This window comes from Rhododendron vialii, chromosome 8a (assembly GCF_030253575.1).
Source record: "Rhododendron vialii isolate Sample 1 chromosome 8a, ASM3025357v1".
Classification (NCBI taxonomy): Eukaryota; Viridiplantae; Streptophyta; class Magnoliopsida; order Ericales; family Ericaceae; genus Rhododendron; species Rhododendron vialii.
The window spans coordinates 33,168,122-33,187,141 of NC_080564.1; the positions used below are offsets into that span (position 1 = coordinate 33,168,122).

The window sequence follows — 19,020 nt, forward strand, 5'->3', positions numbered from 1 at the left end:
TGTGTCTGAGTAGAATAACATGTAACTAAAAATCCGTTGGATTTTAGTTCATTTACTTTAGCGGAAGCGCAACTCAAGTGTTGTTTTGGTTCATATTCTTTCGATCTAACTCGAGTTTGACACAATAACACCAAAAAATGAACTACAATGACCATTATCATAATATACTCTAAGGGAAAGTTTGATTCTCGGATTATATTTAAGAATGATTAGATAAGATGTGATTAAGGATGAAAATTGAGGGACAAGTAGACCCCATCGAATGATAAACGGGATTACATGCTTATTGAGAATTGTTGTAATGTGTTTGGTTCGAGTGTGATTATTTTTTTTACCGTTAAATAAGAGCTTATTTGATAACCTAAATTCAGCACTTAAAACTGAATCAATTAAATAATAAGTGATTCAGTAGATTTGATAACCACATTTTACATTACTTAACAAATTAAGTACCACTTAAAATATAGGCAAAAATGTTGAAAAAAATTAAGTAGCTTTGAACTACTTAATTCTGGCTGAATTTTTATGTACTTACATTTAACCATCATACCACCACCACAACCACTCCCACCAACACCTCCACCACTCCCACTACCTCCACCACTCCACCACCACCACCACTCCCACCACCTCCACCCCCACTACTCCTCCACCACCACCACTCCCACCACCTCCGCCTCCGCCACCACTACCTCCACCACCACCACTACTCATCCACCACCACTACTTCCTCCACCACCACCACCACATCACCACCACCAACTCCACCACCACCACAACCACTTCCTCCACTACCACCACCACATCACCACCACCAGTTCCACCGCTCCACCACCACTACCACCACGATCACCATCACTACACCACCACCACTTCACCACCTCCACCACTCCACCACCATCTTCACAACCATCACCACCACCGCCACTACTCACCACCACTACCATCACTCCATCACCACTCCACCACACCACACCACTCCTCCACCATTACCAGAAGTATATTGTAATTGTTAGTAAATTAAGAGAGAATTGGAACAAAATTAATTCAGAATTTTTTTTAATTCAGTGCTTAATATATTTTATCAAACAGCTTTTCAGCTCAAAATTTCAGCATTCAGTTTTCAGTACTTAATTTTTCAGCTTTCAGCTTTCAGTTTTCAGTTTTCAGTTTTATCAAACAACATCTAGGTAAAGGGATAATCTGGGAAAGGAGAACTAAGCAATGCCACCTTCCCCCTTAGTATTTGTTAATCTCCTTGAAAACTGGGTGTTCCCTTTTTCAAAAAAATTCTTTTTTGAAAAAAAAGGTAATTTCAAGCTCAAAAATCACGTATTTACGCAAATAATTTTTCTACCAATATGGATCTTGTTTAATAAATCTCATTAAGATCTTTTAAACGGTGCAAAAAAAATTGAAAAAATATTTTTCATTTTTATTATATTTGAGTTTGAAATTACTTTCTTTTTAAAAATGAACTTTTTTGAAAAAGGGGAACACCCAACATGAGGGGATAGAACATTGGGCTAAGCCCAGGGTCTGATCACAATCGTAGAAGAAGATGGGAAAAGAAAATCAAAAGTCATTCTATTATTAAAATACTAAATTTCTTTCGAGTTGTTTGGATGATTTTTGATGTTTGTAATCTTCTAGTTTGGGTGATTAGCTAGTTGTTTTTTAAAATTAATTAAATTTTATATAGAATATTGACATTGCTCAATTAGCTCGAATTCAAGGCCAAACGGTGCTACAAATACAAAAGGTGTTGAGTGAAAAAGACAACCACCAAGTCATCTAGTAGCTAGTTCAATTGGTTCAGTACTAATTTATCCAAAGATTGGTGATTTTGAGGTGCATGCCTTGGCGACATTCGAATATTTGCATAGCGGATAAAATTTTAGTCTTTGGAAGATTTTGGCACTCTTCTTTTTATGCATATATATGTGCACTTTTTTTTTTAATTATGAGAAATTAAAAATGCCCTTCATTTTAGCACTTTTTAATTCACCTTTTTCGAAAAAGACAATATTCAATATTCACATCAGTTAAAACAAAAACAGAGTACCAAAAGACGAAGAGAAAGCGTGAAAATCACCTTCTATCTATTCGTTTTGTAGTGCCTTGGTTTATGGAACATCTCATGTAGTGGTTTAATATTAGCTGATGGCCTCAGATCTATGATGTCAGATATTACTCGTTACATTTATTTTTTTTTTCCCTTCCCAAAATCGAGAACGTTAGGTGGATATTCTTTGGCAAAAATAAATCAAAACATATATAGTTTTTCAATCACTTGGAAGAGAATATTATAGTGTTTAGATTCATTTATAAAGATCAGATAGAAAAATAGTAAAATCCCATCGATCCTTAACTGTCCAATTTTAGGGAGGAGAGAGAGAGAGAGAGAGGTTATCCATCACAGGTAATTGACCTTTAAAAACAAAAGCCAGCCAGCCATTCATTTCTCACACCATAGAAAAAGTAAGAAAATAAATTCCCATGTAAAAAATAAGAGGGAAGAAATAGAAAAAGAAAGAGGAGGGTGTGTGTTTCCTTTTCATTAGTTTAGCCATACTCTCTAAAGACACACACCCCACGTTTCTACCAACAATAAACATAAACAGAAAAAACTGACTCATACCCATTATCTTGATGATTGTCAACAAAATCTCCCAAGAACAAACTCCTCAAAAAAAAAAAAACCATATGGAGTTTGGGCTTCTCCCTTAATCTCCATTCAATCTTCCAAAACAACAAGCTCTCACATCACAGTTCTTTTCCGACTCCGTACGTAGGGAATTCGCTCGAAATTTTTCATGATGGTTCGAGCAATGGAAGAAGAACAAGCACAATATAGGTCCAGACTCTTCCATTTGAAAGGAATGAACGAGGACGCAGGACGACAAGCACATAGTATGATCATGGAGAGCAGTGGGCCGCTTTCACCCGTGGAAGGTAGGATAGCATCAAGAAGCCAGGCTTCAGCACCTTTGAGCGATGAGCCAAAGCAGATTGGTTTTTCCCTTAACCGTAACGAAAAGGGTCCAAAATCCCGTTTGCCCAATGATCATGGAGCGGAGAGCCCCCGGTCCAAAACAGGCATGGCGAAAATTTCCTAACCTCCATCTTAATCAGTCATTGGATATATACAAAACTTGCAACAAGTTGTTTCATTCGGGTCGTTACCATGACAAGTGCATGGATTTGGAACAAACATAGTTTTTCCAATGATGAGACATAGAATGTGAACTTCCCAATGATAAGACATAGGATGTGAACTTCCCAAAAATATGGTTGCAGAAACATATATGTTTTCAATCAATTCGACCTGATCGTACATTCCATCTCACAGAATGATCTTTTCATATCCATACTAATGCCATTCCAAGCAATTTCATAACTAAATTGTGACCAATTAACCCTACCGACAAAACTGCTTCAAATTGAAAAGAACATGGTTGCATGAATATGGATGTGTGTTTGCCATAACTTTTTGAGTTAAACATGTCTTTCTCTTGGGATTTTCTCCATTGGTTTCTCAATTTTACGGGCTTTTTTATGTGTAGACATGGAACTGATGAAGGAAAGGTTTTCGAAGTTGCTTCTTGGTGAGGATATGTCGGGTGGAGGAAAGGGTGTTTCATCGGCCTTGGCATTGTCCAATGCCATTACAAACCTTTCAGGTATTTGAGATCTTCTCTCTCTCAAGCAGACACGTATTAATTTTCCAGAATTCTAAATTCAGATGATCGTTTATCATCTTTCTGTAATTTAAGGGGATTCTGTAATTGGAAAGATGGAATCATACAGATTACAAGTAGTTGCATACTTTTTCAAATTCGAATTGACAATCTATTCGCTTGAAAACACAACCAGCTTCTATCTTTGGTGAACAAAAGCGATTAGAGCCTATGGCATCAGATAGGAAAGCAAAGTGGAGAAGAGAAATTGACTGGCTCTTATCGGTGACTGATCACATTGTTGAAATGGTTCCTTCAAAGCAAAAATCGAAAGATGGAACTAATATGGAGGTATCTCTCCCCACTATTCCATACGTGATATATGCAAAACGTATGCGAACGTATTATTACAAGTTTACTAAGGACTTCTATTCATTCATTACTTTGCTAGATAATGACCACAAGACAGCGGACTGATCTCCACATGAATATCCCCGCCCTACGGAAACTTGATACAATGCTTATTGTAAGAACAAAGTTCCTTATAACCTCTACATATTTACGAGTACAAGACAAACGCTTAGCGTTAACACAAAGGTTGATTTTGTCAATGCTAAACAGGACTTACTGGATAATTTTAAAGACCAAAATGAATTCTCTTATGTGTCCAAAGACGACGAATCAGAGAGAGGGAAAAACAAGAGGAAAGACGACAAATGGTGGATACCTACGCCTAAGGTTCCCCCAAATGGTTTATCTGAAGTCACAAGGAAATGGCTGCAGTTCCAGAAGGATTCAGTGCACCAAGTACTCAAAGCGGCTATGGCCATAAACGCACAAGTTGTATCAGAAATGGAAATCCCGGAAAATTACATTGATTCTCTCCCCAAGGTAAAGAAGCAAAACAGATTTCCATTTAATGGCGTGTGTTTGCAAAACTTCTCGGAATCAGCTTTCAAGACACCAGATTTCCACAAAGAGTACATTAGACTGTCTTTTTGTTACATTGACTGTTTTGTTTTATTTTCTTATGGCAGAACGGGAGGGCTAGCCTTGGAGACTCTATATATAGAAGTATAACGAGTGGGGACTACTTTGATCCTGATCATTTTCTATCAATGATGGATTTGTCATCAGAGCATAAGATCCTTGACCTCAAGAATAGGATTGAGGCCTCTGTTGTGATTTGGAAGAGGAAAATGAATGCCAAAGATGGAAAGTCGGCTTGGGGTTCAGCTGTGAGTTTGGACAAGAGAGAAATGTTTGAAGATAGAGCAGAGACCATTTTGCTCATTATTAAACAGCGGTTTCCTGGAATTCCTCAATCGGCGTTAGACATCAGCAAGATCCAATACACCCGGGTAGGCATAGCTGCTTTTATTTCCAATTCATTTCCATGATGTTTATCCATGCTTCCATAGATGATAAGAATTTCCTCTTCTTTGTACATGTTTTCATGTTGAAAATTTATTTTCAAGGTACGTTCACTCTCTTGCTTTTGGGGATGTAGCGGTAGCTCAATGATCATCTTCGCCGTTGTAAATGGGCTAGATTCATAGGTGAACAAAAATAAAACCAAGGGATTTGGTGAGAAATGACAGCAGATGGAGGGAAAAAAGAACTGACTTATTCGAATTGTCAGAAATGGTGGAGAATAGCCGACCCCAATTGATTGGGACACAAGACTCGGTTCGGTTCGGTTTGGTTTGGTTAGAAATGGTGGAGAAATGACACACGTAAAAGGGTCATTCCATTTCTCACCAAAAGTGGTGAGATTTGAAGAGAAACACCCGTCATTTCTTTCTTTTTGGACCCGCATACCAAATGGACACTAAGTTTCCTCATATAGGTTGTGAATATCATGCTTTATGTGATGCAACCCAACTCATTTGCCTCTGCACTTTTTCTCTCCACCGGTAACTTGGCGTACTAGTTTCTCACTTAAACTCACAATCCTACTACTCCTATTACCGCATTCCTTTAAGTCTTGAGAATGCAAGTTCCTACTGAATGAAGATTTATTCATGGCCTTCAGTCCATACCCTAATTATTTACATCCTCTTCTTGGCATAACAGGATGTCGGACAAGCAGTATTGGAGAGCTATTCAAGAATACTAGAAAGTTTGGCCTACACGGTCATGTCTAGAATAGAAGATGTTCTCCATGCTGATTCTCTTGCGCAAAATCCATCACTCGGGGAACAAAAACGGCATCCCCTAAGAGATACCTCGATAGTTATGACAGCTGATACGTTTCCAAATGCAAAAGAAGAGCTAGAGAAGCTGAAATCATCGGATGCGCCCACTTCAATGACGCTATCAGATTTCATGGGTTGGACTTTGGATCAAGGAGATAGTGAAACGAAGAAGGACTCAGCCGAAGATTCTGTCAAAGAAAACGATACAAAGCCCCTAAGTAAACCCCCTATTATTGTGACCAACAAGAAACTTACCTACATAGAGAAGCTTGAGAACTTAGGCGGTTTAAGAAGTCCAACTGCGCGCCATTAATATGCAGACAGACACCAACGGAATTGTGCACTAAAGATGGAATGTGAACAAGGAGAAGCATTAGGAGGGAGAAAGCTTGATTTCCTGTGGAATTATTCGGACTCTGTTCAGGTTTTAGGTGAATTGAGAGGCGTTGTTTCATTATGTAAATAGGGAGAATTGAGGTCTCAAACACAGCGGATACGCCTTTATCTGAGCAAGGGATCACTTTTTTGACTTGTAGTGCAGTTTTTTAGTTCTGACTTTGCTAATAGATGGAATGCCTACTTAATCCATTCGTACTCCAAACTTTACTGAACCGGCTGTTCTGCATTGATATGATTACGCTAAAGAAAACTATTACGCAGAGGGGAAAAACAGCTATTTTGTAGTAAGGCTATTTCTTGATGTGAAGAAGTGAAGAGCAATAATCAGGGTTGTCTAATCAGTTTATCTCATATTGACACTGCTGACACAACACCAAGAGAAGTATGCACCAGTTGTCCTATGAAAGAAGATTTAGAAACCACTGAAAAAAAAAGTGATTTAAAGCATCAAAATGATTTGGTCTTTAAAAACTGGTAGAACAAACATACTTGAAGATGACCAGAATATCACAATTAATAAGTGATCCAATAAATCAGAAAGCACAATTCCAGATCACAACGAGAAAAGAAAGTATTTTTCATACGATTGAAAGTGGTCTCAACTAGCTCTGGACATACTTACAAGTGCAGAGAAGATAATTTAAGCACAATAAAAGGTTGAAGAACATAAGGTTTCCTGGAGATTTAGAGCTTGCCACGCGGTCCAAGCTTGGGTGGAAGTTGGGGACCCTTCGTGATCGGTAAGAGCTCTGGTGGGGCAGTGGCACTAAAGTAAGCAAGGGTGGATCCACCTCCCAATATCAGGAATTTGAGCAATAGTCCTCTCTTGGTGAAAGGACCGACAAATGTCTCAAAGAATTTGCTCTGCATTTGCACAAGATGTTTTGAGATCAATAAACTCACTCACATTCACACACAAAAATTTGGAAATAAAGTATCGCAAAGTGAAAACATCTCAAATGCATGAGAAATGGCATTCCTCCAAACTGAATTGAGAAAGTGAAAAGAGCAGCAAAGCCTTACTTCTGCACCCTTCAAGTTCAATCAGTGCACCTACAAATTGATGGATCTTAAGCGCTAGTCACACAAATTCTTTCGGGAGCTTAAGTGTAACGTGATTCTAAATATTACAAAACAACTTCTTTACAAAGGTATCTTGGTCGTATCTGTATCCCACTCTTTTAGGTTTTTCCCGTATCCACATATTCATACTGTGTCGTATCCGTGTCCATGCTTCAGAGGCTAGAATTATCTCATCTTGTACTATGCTTTGCCCTTTGCCTTTGTTGCTTTTCACAATCCATTTTACAAATACTTGTCAATGGGAATTTAGGCCTTTACAATCTGATTTCGGCTGTCCTTACGAAGATCAGACTAATGCTTCATGCTTACATTGGAGAGCATAAAAACCTCATATAACTAACATAGTAGCATTTCGGGGTTCATATTCAAATAGAATCTGTAAATCTAAGAGGCCCAAAAAAAAAAAATAATAATAAAAAAATACAAGGGTTCAGATTACCTGGAGGGGGTTGTATGGTGAGGGTGCATCTGACCCATATAAATCCCACTGGCCAGTGGTGTTGCCCAAATCCTCCAAATCAAAGTACACACTCTTGTCACCGTATTTGGCCACAATCGCATGAGCTCTGCATGAAACAAGACGGATAAGTTCGGCCAAAGATTCACAAACTTAAATTCTCCTCAAGTAAAAGTACACAGTTATGGACCAACTAGAGTTGGCCATCCTTGTACACTCTCTGCTGAGAGTTCAATAACAAGAACTCATTGTTGATGTATATGAGTGTTTTTTCGCTGAATTACTGAATCATTATGTATTGGGTATCATTTAATTATTGGAAAATCTACTGTCCCGTGATTATACCTCTTCACATTACCCATCTGTTCACTGCAAAAAGACGTGCAATTTTCAAAAAAAATAATACTTACATTGACATTCAAATTTTGAAAATAATGCGCGATTATTTTTCTATTTCAAAATTGCAGCTATCATTTGGAAACAGACAGAGGAGTATTTTCTTGCTGCTTCACAGGAAGAAAGAGTGCACACATATGTATACTGATTTGTACGTACAGACCAGTGGATTTTTCCTTACTTAAGGTTGGCTCGTCTGCAGCTCTGGCGGGATGGGCGCTTGAGGTGGAGCTTAGTGCCGGCTATGGAGCTTCCGGCGAGGCCCTTGACGGCGGCGGGTTGCACGGCGGCGAAGGTTGCTAGTGATGCCATGATGGGTCTTTCCCTCCAAATTAACAAACTACCCTCTTGTTTCTCAAATGCCTAATGAATACTGCGTGCGTGAGAAAGAGAAAAGTAGTTATTTAGATCATCTTCCCAAACTCCAATGGATCTTCTAGTGCCACGTGGCAAGCTGGGTATGCTTGGTAGGATATTCAATCGAACTTCGGGAGGTGACAATGTGGATAGGAGTTGGATAACCCTATCCCCTTTGAGATGGATGGTAAGTTTTGAGCCCCTAGACGAGGTATACTATGATTGGAGCCCTCGGGAATGCTGCCAAGCACTTTTTGTCAAGCAGTTGTGCTGAACGGTATTCTGTCTTTACTTCGGCACGGATGACTCGGGTTGAATATGAGTGAATACAAATTTAAACTGTCAATTATTTAGTCGAGACTCAAATCGTCGATTTCCGAAATGAACGGTTGGATCTTCCGCTTAGGAGCATCTCCCAATCCCCTTTTCGGGAGCTTTGCTAATTCATCAATAATGGCACTTTTCATGTCCTATGCGTTTAGATGGATCAATGTTTAATGTCAACAATGACACAGTTCATACAACTTCTCAAATTCAATTTTTTGAGGGGAGTTGCCGTTTAATGTGATTCATCACTTTTGTTGAGGTGTTTTTTTTTGTTTTTTTTTTTATTGGACACTTTCGTTGAGGTTGTTACTCGTAAAAGTTGATACTACTAAATTGTACTCGATAAAAAACAACTAGGTGTGAAAATCGTTATAAAAACAGGTAGCTTAGCCGATGAATTTGACACAAATTTTATTATCTCTGAACAAAATAAGATAGGAATATCAGTATAGATGAGTTCGAAAAGATTATCCGTAATTGAGGTGCTAATCTACCAATTGTCATGTGTGAACTTCAATCTTAATCCTGCAAATTAGTATGATTTTGTCATTCCTTTAATCCGAGCATACACTAGTTTAAATGATTATCAGGTAATTAAGATGTTCCTTTATGTCATGTATAATCTCATTGTTGCACTTATCGTTCCTTTGAACCCTTCAACCAACGAACAAAAAGAAAACACTGCGAGCCCTAGAAAAAAATAGGGAAAATGACGGCTAAGGACGTGTTTGATAATTAATATCCTCTAAGGACATTTTCAGCATTAACAAATGTTCTCAGTATATCCTTGGCGGGTATTAATTATCAAAAAATGACGGCCAAGGACGTGTTTGATAATTAATACCCCCTAAGGACATTTTCAGCATTAACAAATGTTCTCAGTATATCCTTGGCGATATCATCATAGTTGTGTTGTAACAGTTATGTTTTCCTTTTCTAAATGTAATTGAAGTAAAGGGATGTTGAGATAGATTAGTGAAATGAGTACGCAAAAATTCATTTTCTCCACCCTTGATGTTGCAAAAATTCATTTTCTCCACCATCGTTAGCTTTAGGGTTTAGTTGTGTTTCTGTATCTCTATATTCAGGTGGAAATGGAAATCTGTTACTGCCGTATGGCTTGATCTGTATTCCGGTGATAATCTGTAGATGTCGTATGACTTTTATAAATGGGTATGCTTCTTCCGTTGAAAAAAAATTAAAAAATGTTGCAACATCACGTAGAATTTGTTTGGAAAAGGCGGAAAGGAAGGGAAAGGGCAATAAAGTTTAAAGATTTTCTCTATTTGGTTGGAGAGGAAAGGGGAGAAAATGGCGAAATAGAGTTCTAGAAATTGTAAAATTTTCCACCTCATTTTCTTCTATTTTTCTTCTTAATTATTTTCTCTCATCTTATCTTTCCTTCCACAAGTTCCAAACAGAACATTAGGCCTGAACGGTACGTAACTAAGTATTGAGACTTACGAATTTGATCTATGTTAAGTTTCATGTTCAAAACTCTATGTTAAGTGCTACCAACTCGTGTGAAGTCAGTCCCTATGAGAGTTTGCTCCGACTTGAGCCTCCTCCCATGGATAGTGAAATTCGTCCCAAAAAATTAGCTGATGCATGCATATGTTGACCCGGACACTCTCATGTAGCAAACCAAAGTCACCTAAGCTTAAACAATAACCCCGTGAGTTAGTCTAGTTTGTTGATAGGTTTGTTCTTCATACATTTAACCATGGTTCGACAATTTCTTGATCATTTTCTAGTCTCAGCATGAATCACCTTCCTTTGATCGGGCCTAAGAAGGAATTAGTTGAAGTGTGTTTAAATTGGTTCAGACATCCTAGACCGCTAAACCAAAAAAAGAAGAGCTTAAACAATGCTATCACTTGATTGAACAATGGATTAGTTGAGGTGTGCTTAAGCTGGTTAAGAGCATCTCCAGCCCTCACCCATATTTTTCCTCAAATTTGAGTCAAATTTTGGGTAAAAATCTATATTGGGTAGACACATCTCCAATTATCAAACCCAAATTTTACACATCTCCCTCTTTCTCTCTCTCTCTAACTAGCTGTTGGAGAAATGGGTCAAGGCAAAAGTTGTCTCAGATTTGGGCGAAAAAATGGGTAAAACCCAAAATGGGAAAGGGTTTGGGTCAAAGATTGGAGAGAGATTTTTATGATTTTTGCCCCATTTTTAAATTTGAGTATTAAAATGGGTCAAGGCTGGAGATGCTCTAAGACACTCCAACCACTAAAAAGAAAAGCCTAAACAATGCTGACGTGTCAAAATCTCGATGCATCTCCACGTTAGACAACGCAACAGGGGATACCAACCCCGAATCCCCAAAATCTTCCTCTTCTTCTTTCCAGTTCCTCCTTATCCAACCCTCACACATCACACAACACCCACATCCCCCAACAGAAAAATGCTCCTCACCCAATTCAAATCCCTCTCTCTCTCCAAACCCTCCTTCCATGTCTCCCCACCTCCTCCTCTCTCTCTCCTCCGCAAACCCTCTCTCTCTCCTCCCCCGCCCGTCGGCCTCAGAATCACCAACAGGAAAATGATGCAGGGCCGCGTGATTTGCGACACCAACGACAAGACCGTGAACGTCGTGGTGGTCCGGCTCGCCCCGCACCCCAAGTACCACAAGCGGGTCAGGATCAAGAAGAAGTACCAGGTCCACGATCCGGATAACCGGTTCAAGGTTGGGGACATGATCGTGTTGCAGAAGAGCAGGCCCTTCAGCAAGACCAAGTCCTTCCTGGCCCTTCCGGTTCCGCCGAGAAACGTGCGGAAGCCGAAGGAGGTTGCGCCGGCGGAGGAGGAGGAGGAGGAGGAGGAGGAGATTGGGATTCCGTTGGAGTCTCAGCAGAGTTAAAAGAGTGAGGGAAAGTATGTGTGTGTGTGTTTATGTGTTTTTGGATGTTGGTAGAGTTTGATTATCTGGGTTTGACTGAATTTCAGGTTTCTTGAATGGGTTATGGGTGTTTGTGTTTTGTGTTTATTGCGTTGTTTGTTGATGGGTATGGCTTGGATTGAGTGTCAGGCCTGTCATTGAAAATAGCACCGAGTCTTTGGGCCGTGAGTTTTCGAAAATAAGTCGGGCTAAACCTAAGTGCTATTTGCCACTTTGTTTCCGAAGAAAACAAAGCCCTTTCAGTCCCAAACGTTGATGTATACGAGGAGAAATCATATGTCTCGAAATACATGTTTTTCATAAGCTAAATGGGCTAAAAGTACTTTACACGCATGGGAAATTGTAGCTTTGAAATGTTTGTATTTAAGATTTTGCGAGGCGATAGATGATAAAGACGAAGGAAAAATATCTATTGAATGATGCGGTAGTGAAGATAAGTCATAGAGTTACGGTTGATGGTAACACTAAGAGAAGAGGTAGAAAAGAGTTGATATTAGAGCCGGTAGGTCGTAAAAGTCTAGGTTTATGTGAATATCGCGGAAAAAGATGCATTTGACAAAGCTCAATGAAAAAAACGGATTCATGTAGCTAACCCAATTGACTGGGACTTAGGGCTGGATTTGGTTTGTTTTGATTGGATTGAATTGCTTCCTCTGTTATGGGAATGATGAATTATTTTTGTTACCACTTGTGGAGTTCTCCCATGTTCTTAGGTTATGATTTGATTAGCTTGTGGGTATTTCAAGCATGATGGCGTCTGTCAAAACTTGTCTTAAGGTTTCTCTTAGTATAGATTCCGAAGACTATATTGTTAGTTTGGCTGTGAGAGAGTTGTTGATGAGGATTAGAAATTCTATCGTGAGCAAAAATCCACCTCCTTTTCTCTTATCTCTTGTTTGGATAATGGGTTTCTTGTGGGTTTTATTAATATTATACTTTTTCAGACCCCTTTGGTATTCTGGGCTAGGCCTATTGGGTGTTTTCTCTGTTGGTTTCTTGCCAACTTGAGTTTGGTTGGTAATCTTTTTTTCTTATCAATAAAATTTTTGCTTCGCTGTTAAAAAAAAAAGGTTCATGTATATGCATTGGTGCTTGATGCACCCTCATACTCTCTCTAAATGATGAATAGCCAATACAACTTAGAACCTAATGAAGGTGAATTTATTTCCTACTTTATGCTTCATTTGGTTGGATAGATGATGGGAGCAAACGAAAAAAAAGCTAACAAATAACGGAAGGCCTAGTCGTCATGCCTTCTCATTCTTTCTCATTCTCTTGGTGTTACATTCTCTTGGTGTTACATTTTGACCCATTTCGATCAGTTTCTTATATCTATCTGGTTGTTGATTAGATTTTTAATGGTTTGAGTATGATCTTGTTAGGATGACAAAGTGTCAGTTAGGTTTCGGAAATGTGTTGTGCATTAGCCATAATAAAGGGTTTATAATGAAGTTACTTCTTCTGGATAGGCTTTAGTTGTTGCTTTTTGTTCTTGTGAAGTTCATTGTGTTTTTCCTAATGCCGGTTGAGCTGTTGATGCTTGGCTGTGGAGTTTATAGTTGTGTTGATGCCAATAATTAGAAACTTGTAAAGAACGAACATGTAGCTTGTACTATCAGATTACCAAGGAAGTACCTATAGGAAGATTGTTACTCTCAAAGTCTTTTTTCACTTGTTTGAAGGTATTAAAGAGCACCAAAGTTAATGGGCAACTATATTCGAGTTCATGAAGAAAGAAATCTGTCTGACATTCCCAAGGTCGTTGCATAAAGAAAAAGAGGAAAAACTTTATAATGCATAATCTCTATATATCCAAATAGACTAAAACATGAAGCCAAGACACATACCGGAAGTTGGTAATAAAGAGATTCATTATTAACTACATTCTTGGCTCGGCGATAGAGTGGATTTTGGTGAGGAGAAGAGGACTACGGATGTTGATAAGTAAACCGCGGATGTTGATTTGGAAAGGCAGGGCTCTTAATGATACTAGTATCCAACCCTCATGATTATTGAGTCCATTCTAGGGGTGTAAACGAGCCGAGTCGAACCAAATATTGGCATGTTCGAGCTCGGCTCGATCAGAATTCGTCTGGCTCGAGCTCGGCTCGAGTTCGAATCAAGCCGGAAAATCTCGGCTCGACAAGAATGTACAAAGCTCGAGCTTGGCTCGTTAGTATTCGGTCTGGAATAAACGAGCCGGCTCGGCTCGAATTCGAGCTTGAATTCGTCAACTTTTCAGCCTTAATATTGAAAAATTGGCTAAACGAGCCGAGTCGAACAGAATATTGGCATGTTCAAGCCGAGCCAAGCCGAGCCGAACATATATATTTCGAGCCCAGACGAAGCTGTTCGAGCTGGGCCCTGCTAGGTTCGAGCTCGGCTCGTTTATCGAACAAGCTGCAAAATCGAGCTCGAGCTTGCTCATTTATCCTTCGAACCGAGCCGAACCAAGCCCTTATCGAGCCGAATTCGGGAGTTGCTCAGCTCATTTACAGCCCTAGTCCATTCCCAACGCATAACACGAGCCAAGTGATCCAAACCATCGTACTACTTTTGGGATCAGTCGGACGGATGGTAAAAAGGATTCACTATAGGGCGAGGGGTAGGAAACATGTGCATATCCATGTTGCTGAGGAAATCTCTATTCATTACAGAATCCCAGAACACTGGATGTGTTAATAGTTCCTGTATATCACTCCTACAAATTGAGAATACAAAATCAATACCGGTTGTAAAATAGTGTTCAAAGGATCTCCAATCAAAGTGAAAATTTGTCGTTTGACCTTACCACCACATTCCGCTCTTGGCCTCATTATTAAGTCGTTCAACTCTTGAATTACAGTATGACTTTTTGCAGTGAAAAGACTCCATGATGATCCCGAAGTGCCTCTATGATAGAGTCTAGAGGCATGTACATAAATTCAGAACATACAGTTAGCTTAAACTTAATACAAAAAAGGTAGTCAATGGAATTAATACATGCGTAACGGAGCATGTTGGTAAGAACTGAATTGCAACGGTGATTAGCTTCACAGAAATAAGCCCTCCTTTTCCAAGTCATGTGTACACACGAGATAATGTTGGCAAGAGCATCACACCAATATCGTGTAACTCTTTGCTTGCCACGATTAGCTCCCTGTAAAAGAGGTATAATAAACAACCCAAATTTATGGAATTTTAATATTTTTCTTAGGTAAACGAAAGTTTTATTGAAGCGCAAACATGCAACTAAACAAGGGGCATTCCCATGTGATCAACAATCCAACAAAGAGAACAAAAAAAAAAAAATGCACAGCTATCTAGTCCTACAATGTTAAGATTTTATTCCAAGCTGAGCAAGCCATCCCATCCGGTTGTCTTGAGTATTCTCCACTTTCCTCGAACTCACTTTGTTCCTAATGTCAACTTGAATGCACTTCAAAACCATATCAAAATCTCTATTTTTCTTCATAAAAATTCTGTTATTTCTTTCACACCACACATGATAAATTGATTCAACGAAAGAAAGGTTGAATAAAGCACATTTAAAAGAGCTTCTCTTGCAAGAATGGACAGCCCAATTGAATTCAAAGTTCCAACCACCAGGCCTTTATCTGGCTATATTTAAATTCCCAACACAAAAGACAAGTGCTCTCGAGTTTCGTCAGCCATACAACACAGGACACTTGGTATAAACATCCACTCCTCATCTACTAAGACTCTATATATTTGGTAAGAACCCTCTCGTGACAAGCCATCCATTGAATCAAAGGACCATTTGGGCACATCTTGTTTAAACCACACTATTTAAGGCCATGGACCTCTCCCTCTAACTTATCTGATTGAAGAATTCAAGCACTTTTGGCCGTCTACTAACTACTTACTGTGAGTGCTATGGAAGAAATGCAGACTTTTCCAAATTACCATTAACTAAAAGGGGACAAAAAAATTTAACAATGGATAAAATAATAAAGCAATATATTTCACATACCTCATGAGTCGCTGGAAATGTGGAGAGTGAAGTAGAAAACTTAGGAGTTGTTTTATGGGGGATAATGGACCAGTTCTAGGAAGGGGGATCTAATTAGGCAAAAGTTTCGAGATAGTATAATAGTCAAGTTACAGATTGAAAACTTCGCTAGCAATTGATGCCTTTTTTGGTCATGTCAAATATGTGTATGCCTTTATGTAAGTTTGGCTCCCTAAAATCATGTTTGTAAACAAAATTGAGAAAATATATGTGTTCCATGTGCTTTGTTTCCTAGAATACTCTTGTCAGTCGTTTGTTACGAATTGTGTGTTGGCCTGCTATAGTTTGTGGAACTCCGACCTCATATCTGTTTGCTTGAATGTTAAGTTAGTTGACGTTGATCCAACTCCGACCTCAAAGTGAGTTGTTTAGTGATATAATTTACAGGAAGGGAGAATATCTGTCGAGATTTTGGCATGTTATTGCGCTGACAAGGCAAATATGCCTGATTTTTTTTTAATCAATGCAAATATGCTAAGATTGTTTCCCCTTCTTCCATGCGTAATTGTTACACATCGTCCTTGTGTGTTCTCATTTGTCCCCATATATTTTTTCCTTCTGCTATTGCTAAAAGTAACTTATTTTCCAAGTCAAGGTACGGGAAGGAGGAACAGGCTGGAGTTGGGGAGTCGTGGTTAATGTGGTTAAAAAGCCCCCAGCGGCATTAGGCAGTTTGCCTCTAGCACTTTCTTCCACGCTTGGCATCAGCTACATCGTGGATACTTTGCTTCATTGCCCTCTTGGTCCAAGTAAAAATGGTTCTCGACCTCAACAATCTCCACCTTTTCCTGGCGAAAAGTTATGATAGATTGTTGAAGTTGGAACTTTAAGTTCTGGATCCTTGTATTGGTAAAACTATTGTATGTATTCGTTTTTTCTGCATTGGAGATTATGCCTTTGTATTTAGCAAGATTCATGACAGAGATGCTTGAATCTTCAGCTTGACATTACTTTAGAATCATTTGCCAATGGGTTTTGTTCAATAAACTGATGCAGTTTGTTATGCATGCCAACTGAAAACCCCACAAATTCTTTTCACTTGAAATCTAAAGGGCATGGTAGCACGGAGCAAATCAATTAAGGCATTATCTTTAGGCGGCGTCATCTTTCATTGCACACGAACTTAAATTACAGGACCTATTTCTCTGCACATATATGCTTCTCTCCAATTGATAACTAACGGGCAGGGTACTCGTGCTATGCACGAGACCACCCACCTAGTTGTTTTAATTAGGTGGATTTGGCACGACATGATACGATTAAAAATGGCACGGCACAAAGCACGGAATTAAACGAACTGGGTTGGGACGACACGGCCCGTTTGACACCTCTTCTTGCCTATACAGAATTTCAAATTTGCCAACATCTTCTTCCCATATGTATGACCATCCTTCGGCTACCAAACTTTATTCACCAAAATTCCAACAGGGAGCTAATGGTTCCATGTTCTATTTCACTTTTTGATGGCGGTTCTTTTCAACCTTCCCTCATGGTACAACTTCACTATCAGTCACCCAAGAGTTTTATAAAAAAATGCACATAACGAGAATTAATTCCAAAAATTAGATATGTCAGTTCCATAAGACATGTAATGCAAAGAGCGAAAATGCCGTTCTATATGGTGTGTATACTGTTGTTTTTGTTTTTTTAACCTCTGAAAGTGATGTAGAACACGTGGAGGCCCAATTTCATGATCAGCTGGACCGAACCAAGCCCCGAAAATCCAAACGGTGTTTAATTTCAGATTACCCAAATTGGCTAAATTCAGACGAGCTGGGAATAGACCCAAACTTGGTGAGCTGACTTATTTTCGCGCTCCGGTCAATACTCATAACCCTAAGTTGATGATCGATGGTGCTTATCGGCCTAATTCCTGCGTTTAGGCCTTCAATTGCGATATTTTGCCGTTTTAGGAAAAATTTGTTTCGTTAATAACTCTTATACCGTAATTTCTTTTAAGTTGATTCTTTTTGGGAAAGTCTTCTTTTTCTTTCTCGTTTTCAGTTTTAGGAAAAGCCTCAAATTCTGAGACTTTTTATTTTCCAAGTTTATTTTTAGGGTTTCTAGCTATTTAAGGGTTTGTAACCTAGAGTTTATGCAGCTTTTTGATCAATAATATTCAGAGATTCTCTCTTTCTTTCTTGTGCGCAAGATTTGCTTGTTGCGACGAGTTGTTTATCTCGTTAGGACTAGTACGCTAACTAGTCTCTCGTGAATTCCGTTGTGTCAAGTGGTATCAAAGCAAGGCTTTACCTGGTTCGATGACACTAAACACAGAAGAAGACACGCCCATTGACGTTGGTCGTGGGCTTATTGACCTAAGGAGGATGGTGGAAGATCAACAAGCACGGTTGATTGAGATCCGTCAGGATACCCACACTCAGTTCACTGAGATCCGTGAGATGCTGCAGGAGATGACTCTACAAATCCGCCAAAGGCCAGGGAGGGTTGATGAGGATCATGCATTGGGATTTGCCCATCGCCAACCTCACAACCAGGATCGAAATCGTGCCGGAGGATTTGCCTGAGGCGCAACCGGTCGTCGTCAGATGGTAATAAATGATGCTGAGAGTGAAGAATTCGAACCTGAGGATAATGAAGAACAAGAAGACCGTCCCGTCGGGCAACAACAACACCGGTTCGATGATTACCGCATGAAGGTGGACCTTCCCACGTTCAACGGTAATTTACAGATGGAGGAGTTTCTTGACTGGGTCTTAGAGGTTGAGAGGTTCCTTAATATGATGGAGGTTCCCGAGTCGAAGCAAGTAAAATGGTCGCTTATAAACTAAAGAGCGGCGCTGCAGTTTGGTGGGACCAATTGCAGGCGAGACGACGGAGGCAAGGAAAAGAGTCTGTGGCAACATGGCGCAGAATGAAACAGCTTATGATGGAGAGGTTTTTGCTGTCTGACTATGACCAATATCTGTTCCGATCATACCAGAACTGTTCGCAGGGATCCAGGTTTGTTTTTGATTACACGACTGAATTCAATCGACTCTCAGAACGTAATAATCTGAGTGAGATTGAAGGTCAGCGAGTAGTGAGGTACATGAACGGGTTGAAGCCCTCAATTCAGGAAAGGATAGGATTGCAGCCTGTTTGGGAAGTTGACGAAGCCCTTAACTTAGCGATTAAGGCCGAACAGATGGAGTGTAAACCAGCCAATTCAGGGTACCATCGAGAGTCGTTTGTTCCTG

General features: G+C 39.5%; 3 protein-coding genes across 3 annotated transcripts; 2 read left to right on the forward strand and 1 right to left on the reverse strand.

Annotated features, from left to right (window-relative positions):
- The first annotated feature begins 2,511 nt into the window (after window positions 1-2,511).
- LOC131299119 (rop guanine nucleotide exchange factor 12) lies at window positions 2,512-6,464 on the forward strand. Its single transcript, XM_058324697.1, has 7 exons — window positions 2,512-3,099; window positions 3,567-3,683; window positions 3,877-4,031; window positions 4,132-4,206; window positions 4,302-4,571; window positions 4,718-5,041; window positions 5,757-6,464. Exons 1-7 carry the CDS (start codon window positions 2,817-2,819, stop codon window positions 6,189-6,191), a joined length of 1,659 nt encoding a protein of 552 aa, XP_058180680.1. The 5' UTR covers window positions 2,512-2,816; the 3' UTR covers window positions 6,192-6,464.
- Window positions 6,465-6,782: 318 nt separating this feature from the next.
- Window positions 6,783-8,790, reverse strand: LOC131299120 (photosystem I reaction center subunit VI, chloroplastic-like). The gene is made up of 3 exons (XM_058324698.1): window positions 8,395-8,790; window positions 7,800-7,926; window positions 6,783-7,141 (listed from the first exon to the last, which is right to left on the reverse strand). Exons 1-3 carry the CDS (start codon window positions 8,523-8,525, stop codon window positions 6,962-6,964), a joined length of 438 nt encoding a protein of 145 aa, XP_058180681.1. The 5' UTR covers window positions 8,526-8,790; the 3' UTR covers window positions 6,783-6,961.
- A 2,461-nt stretch (window positions 8,791-11,251) lies between these two features.
- On the forward strand, window positions 11,252-11,895 carry LOC131336038 (small ribosomal subunit protein uS17c). The gene has a single exon (XM_058371655.1). It carries the CDS (start codon window positions 11,314-11,316, stop codon window positions 11,767-11,769), a length of 456 nt encoding a protein of 151 aa, XP_058227638.1. The 5' UTR covers window positions 11,252-11,313; the 3' UTR covers window positions 11,770-11,895.
- Window positions 11,896-19,020: the final 7,125 nt, after the last annotated feature.

What these genes read in the sequence shown, in the direction of transcription:
- LOC131299120 (XM_058324698.1), bottom strand. Translation starts at nt 8,525, where the DNA reads ATGGCATCACTAGCAACCTTCGCCGCCGTGCAACCCGCCGCCGTCAAG. An exon ending in TGCAGACGAGCCAACCTTAA is followed by an intron (nt 7,927 to 8,394) that starts GTAAGGAAAAAT and finishes TGTTTCATGCAG; the next exon opens with AGCTCATGCGATTGTGGCCA. An exon ending in CACCATACAACCCCCTCCAG is followed by an intron (nt 7,142 to 7,799) that starts GTAATCTGAACC and finishes GTGCAAATGCAG; the next exon opens with AGCAAATTCTTTGAGACATT.
- LOC131336038 (XM_058371655.1), top strand. Translation starts at nt 11,314, where the DNA reads ATGCTCCTCACCCAATTCAAATCCCTCTCTCTCTCCAAACCCTCCTTC.
- LOC131299119 (XM_058324697.1), top strand. Translation starts at nt 2,817, where the DNA reads ATGATGGTTCGAGCAATGGAAGAAGAACAAGCACAATATAGGTCCAGA. An exon ending in TGCCATTACAAACCTTTCAG is followed by an intron (nt 3,684 to 3,876) that starts GTATTTGAGATC and finishes AAACACAACCAG; the next exon opens with CTTCTATCTTTGGTGAACAA. An exon ending in AAGATGGAACTAATATGGAG is followed by an intron (nt 4,032 to 4,131) that starts GTATCTCTCCCC and finishes TTACTTTGCTAG; the next exon opens with ATAATGACCACAAGACAGCG.